The following is a 6,407-nucleotide window of genomic DNA, read 5'->3' on the forward strand; positions in this document are numbered from 1 at the left end:
CCCCCCTCCTCGACCTGGTCATTCGCAGCTTTCTCCGTCGCCCACATCCCCTCCGCAGCCATGTCATCCAGCCATGCCTCTCTTGATGCCGCTGCGACAGAGCGCAAAGCTCGACTTGCGAAGCTTGCCGCCTTAAAGCGCAAACAGCCCGAACCAGAGCCAGTGACGGAAGCTGGGGCCGCCAACGATGAGTACGAAGATGCTGCTCCGGACGTGACCAAGCAATACCTGTCCGGCAGAAACTACGACCCGGAAACTCGTGGACCCAAGCTTGGATTCGAACAAGCCCCGAATGATGGCCAGATCACCGTGGAGGCCCAAGCTGCGGAGATTGCTAAAGCAACCGCTGAACAAGCGAAGAAAGATGCGGAGGAGGATCAGCCAATCGATCTATTCAAGCTGCAGCCGAAGAAGCCGAACTGGGATTTGAAGCGTGACCTGGACGAGAAAATGAACGTCCTGAATGTGCGAACCCAGAACGCCATCGCAAGACTGGTGCGCCAACGCATTGAAAATGCGCAGCGGGCCGCGCAAGCCAAGAGCGCAGCATTCAACAATCAAGAGGGAGAGGAAGTGGGCATTGAAGGCGAAATGTTGGTGGAGGGAATTCATGTCCGAGAAAGGGAAGAGGAGGAAGAGGAACGGAGGGAGCTGGAGGAGGACGGTTCGGCATAATCTTGATACCCTAGGAATGGTGTACAATAAGTGGTGGTACGACTCGGTTTCATCTCGTTATCTATAAGGCGCTCTTCTGCTGGGGTCAGGGGCAATAGTCGCAAGGCGTTACGGAATTTTGCATAGCAATACAGTACATTATGCTCTCAATGATTTTGCAACCCTATCATACAATGTCCCAATAATAATAATAGGAGGCTAGAACGCCAATACGCCGGCGCAAATTCCCCAATGACTTTTGCTCTATCCAAAACCCACAAGCACCCTAACGTCCCAGGTTCATTGCCTGGGTTAGTGCAATGCGCTTGCTGTAGGGACTGAGACTTCTTTCCCGCCGGGGCGGAGGAACACCCTGACCGGGGCCACGTCCGCCGCCACTGCTCACAGGCTCCGCACGGGATTGCGCCTTGCGGTGGCTTGAAGCTGGGTGGTCGCTCCCAGTCGCCAGCGAGGGACTCACCGATCTTCTGCTCTTGGCCATTCGACTGCGATCCACACTGTGGCTTCTAGACCGATCCCTTCGTCCACCATCTCGCGACATGTTCCTGGAACGTCCTCGTTCGTCTGGACTCGAAGCGCGCCGTCTCCGTCGGGTATTTCTGTCATCTGACCACTCACGCGACCTGGACCGGGAACCTCTTGCTCCCGAGGTGTAAGAAGCAACGGAGTGAGCGGAAGATGCATCACTATAGCGCCTCTTTCTGTGACCAGAAGGACGAGAGGACACTGATCTTGTCCGCTCGTTGCGGCGGGGAGGCGACCGGGAGTGCGACCGATTTGTCGAAATTGTCGATACAGAGCTTGCTGAATGTGAAGAAGCCGAGCGTGCTCGCTTTGACAGGTGAGCTGGGCTGTATAACGGTTCCACCTGGTCTAAATCTCTCTTGCGGCCTCTTTCTTCCTCATGCCTGGTCAAAGACGCATCATTAGACTCCTGCCTATTGTCTTGTTAATTTCTTTGATGACGACACAGGAGTGAAGCACGGTTGAGATCGAGGCACACTCACGTGCGTAAGGCATCCTTATAAGCATCATTCGTTAATTGCGGTCGCAGCTTTGGGTTCTGTAACTGCTGCGTGCGCGATGGGCGAGACATGTAAGGCCGCTCCTGCGCGGTGGCTTTACATTCATAGCTGTAGTGCCGTGCTAAACCACGTCAGTTTGCGACCCAAAGGCTTAAGAGCGAAACGGGTACATATCTCGTTGCAAGCATTTTTGGCACAGGGTGCTGGCTGTGGCCTTGCTAGGGCCTCTTAGCCCGGGGGCATTTCGATACCGATTCATCATCCAGATCGTCGGCCCTCGATCCGGTCGAGACTAGAGAGACTTGGCTGATATGAGATGAAGTGGAGGTACGTGACTGACCACCAAGAACGACAGGGAGGGGATTTATGTCAGCCCTTTTATTACCTCGCCTGTAGCTCACGGTCCGACCCGACTCAGATTCGAAACTAGGTATCCGTAGTATGTAAGGTTACTGTTCCAATTACTAGTATGGAATCTCAACTGCCACCAGTCTTTCCACTTTCCAGGCTTTGTCTTCCGCGGCTGATCAAGCCAACCATGTGGGCCGGAACAACATCGGGGCTAAACGCGCGGCTAAACTTGCTTGCCTGTGTGCCTGCCGCCGGCCAGTCTGTCGTTCCTTCTTCAGCCCAAAAGAATCCATCCCATACCCACTCATTCACTTTCCACACCCGCATAGTTGCGACGGACCACCACCACCACCACCACCACCACCCACTCCGGGCCACACCACACCCTTCCACAGTACTTATTTAGAGTACTGTACTATTTGTCTGTCGGCTCCGTTTAACTTGCTCTTCCAGGGCGGTTGCTTGTCTTCAAGCTCCCCCTATTCTTTATTTCTCTTGTAGGAAGATTCTCTTCTCTCCCCACTCCCTCTTCCTCCTCCCCTCTTCCTCTCTCTTCCCCAAGTCATATAAACCTTTTTTTTGACCTTCCCAAAGAAGACACGAGTCAGCTTATTGAAGAAGGCTATGGCTCGATCGTTCTGACAATCGCGTAATAATAGTCACTTTTCTCCTCAGACTGCGTTGCCGGCCATTCTCGCGTCTCCCGTCACTGGCTTTCTTCCCCTGATCGATCAGTCAGTCACCTTACTCTCCGCTTAGCCCACGAAACGGCTCTTATGTATCTTGCGCGGTTCTAACCTCAGGCAGCTTTCCTTATGGCGAATTACGTTTCCCAGAGATGTGCCGTCTTTCTTTTTGGGCTTGTGTGAAGTGGGTTCTTTGAGTGGCTCTTGATCAGTTCGAATTCCGGTTTTTTTCTATCGCCAACTCCTGAACGCGTTGAGCTCAGTCGTGCGCTTTCTCTTGTTGGGATTTCCTATTCAGCCGTTGGTTCCCCGCTCGCTCGTTTTCATCACCAAAGAAAGAAAACGTTAGGAAGAGATCCTCGGATCCGGCGGAAAGCATTCGCATGATAATGGCATCGAAAGGTTCTACGAGGGACGAGCACCGTCTCTCCTTTGCAAAGGTCGGTTCTGGTGCAACAACTAGGTTCATGCCCCGGTTCTTGCCTGACATACCCTCACAGATTGCTGCGATGCCTCCACCATTTGGACCGGTAGCTTCCATGCCATCTGACGAGCTACATGGTTCTCAGTCGATCGAAGTTCCATCATCCTCCGAACTATACTGCTCCCATGACATTCATTCTGGCCAGCTAGGCCCTAGCAACGCTCCTGATGATGCCGCTACTAGCGATCGAAACGTTGACGGTCTCTCCCAGGCTGTACAAGGCATTGATTTGTCGGAAAAGAAATATCATGATAGTCCCGATTTTTCTAGTGAGGGTCCAGAAAATGGATCATTGAAACGGGAGACATCCTTTGACGAGGATGACCGCACCCATCTGTCAAGTTCTTCGACCAAACCGACGAGTTTTGACTCGAAGAGCATGGCGTCAGTCACCACATTTGCGATGGACGAGAAGGACTCATTGCGTCCTGATGATAGTGCTAGCGTGCAAGCCATTGACGAGGAAGAGTCTCTCTCCGGACCTGCTTCTGGCGCACCCAATTCGTTGACGGGATCCGATTCCGGTGTTCGCGGGTTTAGAGACATACAACGACCGCGGGCTATACTTCAGCCGACAGGACCAGTGTATCCCGACGGCACCCAGCACAGTAACGGTGCTTTGCTTCCAGACGCAATGTCCAGCGGCTTCATCACCCCCAACTCGGAGGCCTTCCAAGCTGGACGACCCATACATGGTTTTCCGTCTGAGCCAGATGAAAAGCTTCTTGAGGCCATGAAATCCCCTAAGGATCGTCTTCTGATTCTACAGCTAGAAGAGAAGGTTCGGCATTTCATACAGAATTCCAAGTAAGTTCTTGATTGTGTCGTGGTGTCTGTACGTTGGACTCTAATCCTTGGTCAATAGGGAGCATTCACTGGAACTTCCTCCTTCCAACGCTTTTGGTAGACTCTTGGCTCATAAACTGGGCGACTACTACCATCTGACCCACTTCGTGGATAATAATGTCACGTCAGTCAGACTTCACAGAACACCTTTCTGTCGACTGTATGTTTATATTCTTCTTGCATAGTCTTTGGGCAGAACATCGCGCTAATGTCTCGTCAGGCCAACGCCCCTGTCCATCATATATGCTGCCAACAACAGCACACCGCCACCTGCCATGCCTGCCATGAAAATCATGAGACGTGCAGGCAGTGAGCGACGTTCCACCGAGGGCAGCATTGCAGCAAGCTCTGGTCATTCGAAAGATGGATCGGAAGCTGGCGACAGCGGTAACGACGGAGACCGTGGTGGTTCATCTACAGGTGCCACACCGGCGAAAGATAGACTGGCTCTTACCCGAGAGGAGCGAGAAGCCAAGTACCAGGAAGCGCGCGAGCGCATCTTCCGAGATTTCCCTGAGTCAAAGGCAGCTGCCGAAACCGCGAATGGCGACAGTAGCGCCAACATGTCGCGCTCAAGTTCAACCAGCGGTCGCAAGAAAACGCACCGACAGAAAACGCCGCATGACGACAGCTTCGAAGCTCGGTCTCAGTTCAATGCCTACTACCCTGGGATGCAGTTTGGCAACGGTTCAGTGCCGTATGGTATGGCTATGAATGATCCGTCCTTCCCAAACCAGCCCTGCATGGTTGGACCTGGAGTATCCCCACCCAGCATGGGCTATACACCTAGTGCGCAGACCGGCCCCATGTACCCAGGTCCCATGAATCAGAACACAATGCCCCATTACTCGATGCCTGTCTCTCCCCAAATGACGCCGAGTGGTCCGTGGCAAAATGGGCCTGTTCCTCAGCAGTCTCCTTACACAGGATATGCGTCTATCACTCAGTCACCGGCGATGGCGTCTACGAAATCATCACCTGCGCTTGGCAGCTACCCTATGCCTAACCCTGTACAATACCAACAGACACCTGGCTGGTCGACACCACCTTATCCTGGCGGCTATACTCTTCCGCCTCATCGCAACCATCCCCCTACCCATGCCCCGGCCGCTTGGACCAATTATCAGACCCAACCGCCTACCCCTACTTCGTATCCCTATGCTCAATATCCGGGCCAGCCAATGAGTCCTGCCATGCAGCCTCACTCAGGCTCTCACCCTATGCCTGGAAGCTTTAGTCGGTCTCCTTTCAATCCTCAAACCCGCTCGTTTGTTCCAGGTGGAGCAGCCACATTAGCACGGCACCCTGCTAAGGGCAGTCAGCACGGTATGGGCCCGTACACAGGCATGCAGCCCGGGGTCCTTCCACAGTGGAATGGCTATCAGGATATCAACAACAAGAGTCCGGATGCATTGGGGTCCGCTGGGCAGAGTCTCCCTCGCAGTATACCCTCCGGTGGACGAGACTCAATTGCCAAATGGGGAACGCCATCTCATCTTCCTCCCAAGCCACCACCGTCCGAGGTACCATCCGAATTCGACATGAAGCATCGAAATGGGCCTACCTCAACTCCACCTTTTCCAAGCAATTCGCTAAACAGCAAGAATGGCCCGCTCGTTGTTTCCGGAGGAACTATGTTACCACGAGCGAATTGACCCGTGTTCTAACTGGTACTATTGCTCGGTCGATAGACTGATTTCTACTTTCAAAAGTGCACATACTTTCTTCTCGTGGCCAAGCACGTGTGATAGGGTCTGGTGTGGCGATTCCCAATTCGGGGCAGAGTGATCAGAAGGATGGAGAGTGGGGGGCCTATTCTGGCTTGCCCGAATAGCCCATTCCCGAATTGTAGGGGGTTTGTTGCGTCTGCGGTTCGTCGATAGCGCAGACCAGGACTGGGCTTTACATGGCGCTTGGTGGGGCTTAGCTACTGACATGCGAGCATGTCACAGTAGCTTTAAAACTTGCTATATCTCATTAGATCTTGCTGGTGTGGGGATGGGCGACAGTGCTTAGACACAATAAATGTATGATTGAATCGATGCTGAAACCAGATTAGTCGCCGTTCTTAGCCTATCTCTATCGTCGTGGTAATTCCCAAGTCTGAGTACTATTGAGTGAGCTCCTTTGTTTGAATAGTATGATTTTCAGATAAGCCAAGTCAGCTAGAAATACAGTCGCAGCCAGTCACTGGTCCAGTTAGGTCGAGAAGAAAGCAGCAGCAGAGAGAAACAACATACGAAATGATATAAGGTACATAAATGAAATGGGGAAACGGAAAAAAGAACCAAACCAGAAAAGGCGGACCAGCGTCGCTGCTAACAAACCCCCACCATCACA

At 52.8% G+C, this 6,407-nt stretch overlaps 3 protein-coding genes across 3 annotated transcripts; 2 read left to right on the forward strand and 1 right to left on the reverse strand.

Moving 5' to 3' along the window:
• Positions 1-809, forward strand: BO66DRAFT_432406 (CCDC12/cwf18 family protein). Its single transcript, XM_025650642.1, has one exon. The coding sequence runs from the start codon at positions 61-63 to the stop codon at positions 673-675; it is 615 nt and encodes a 204-aa protein (XP_025498762.1). The 5' UTR covers positions 1-60; the 3' UTR covers positions 676-809.
• A 9-nt stretch (positions 810-818) lies between these two features.
• Positions 819-2,155, reverse strand: BO66DRAFT_395912 (zinc finger CCHC-type containing 10). The gene is made up of 3 exons (XM_025648337.1): positions 1,875-2,155; positions 1,683-1,818; positions 819-1,613 (listed from the first exon to the last, which is right to left on the reverse strand). The coding sequence occupies exons 1-3, from the start codon at positions 1,960-1,962 to the stop codon at positions 941-943; spliced, it is 897 nt and encodes a 298-aa protein (XP_025498763.1). The 5' UTR covers positions 1,963-2,155; the 3' UTR covers positions 819-940.
• Positions 2,156-2,906: 751 nt separating this feature from the next.
• BO66DRAFT_229411 (putative R3H domain protein) lies at positions 2,907-5,731 on the forward strand. Its single transcript, XM_025642749.1, has 4 exons — positions 2,907-3,177; positions 3,238-4,028; positions 4,087-4,227; positions 4,288-5,731. Exons 1-4 carry the CDS (start codon positions 3,121-3,123, stop codon positions 5,720-5,722), a joined length of 2,424 nt encoding a protein of 807 aa, XP_025498764.1. The 5' UTR covers positions 2,907-3,120; the 3' UTR covers positions 5,723-5,731.
• The last annotated feature ends 676 nt before the right edge of the window (positions 5,732-6,407 follow it).

This window comes from Aspergillus aculeatinus, assembly GCF_003184765.1.
Source record: "Aspergillus aculeatinus CBS 121060 unplaced genomic scaffold BO66scaffold_71, whole genome shotgun sequence".
NCBI classification, from domain to species: domain Eukaryota; kingdom Fungi; phylum Ascomycota; class Eurotiomycetes; order Eurotiales; family Aspergillaceae; genus Aspergillus; species Aspergillus aculeatinus.

What these genes read in the sequence shown, in the direction of transcription:
- BO66DRAFT_432406 (XM_025650642.1), top strand. Translation starts at nt 61, where the DNA reads ATGTCATCCAGCCATGCCTCTCTTGATGCCGCTGCGACAGAGCGCAAA.
- BO66DRAFT_229411 (XM_025642749.1), top strand. Translation starts at nt 3,121, where the DNA reads ATGATAATGGCATCGAAAGGTTCTACGAGGGACGAGCACCGTCTCTCC. An exon ending in ACCGTCTCTCCTTTGCAAAG is followed by an intron (nt 3,178 to 3,237) that starts GTCGGTTCTGGT and finishes ATACCCTCACAG; the next exon opens with ATTGCTGCGATGCCTCCACC. An exon ending in AGAACACCTTTCTGTCGACT is followed by an intron (nt 4,228 to 4,287) that starts GTATGTTTATAT and finishes ATGTCTCGTCAG; the next exon opens with GCCAACGCCCCTGTCCATCA.
- BO66DRAFT_395912 (XM_025648337.1), bottom strand. Translation starts at nt 1,962, where the DNA reads ATGATGAATCGGTATCGAAATGCCCCCGGGCTAAGAGGCCCTAGCAAG. An exon ending in CCAAAAATGCTTGCAACGAG is followed by an intron (nt 1,819 to 1,874) that starts ATATGTACCCGT and finishes GTGGTTTAGCAC; the next exon opens with GGCACTACAGCTATGAATGT. An exon ending in TATAAGGATGCCTTACGCAC is followed by an intron (nt 1,614 to 1,682) that starts GTGAGTGTGCCT and finishes ACAAGACAATAG; the next exon opens with GCAGGAGTCTAATGATGCGT.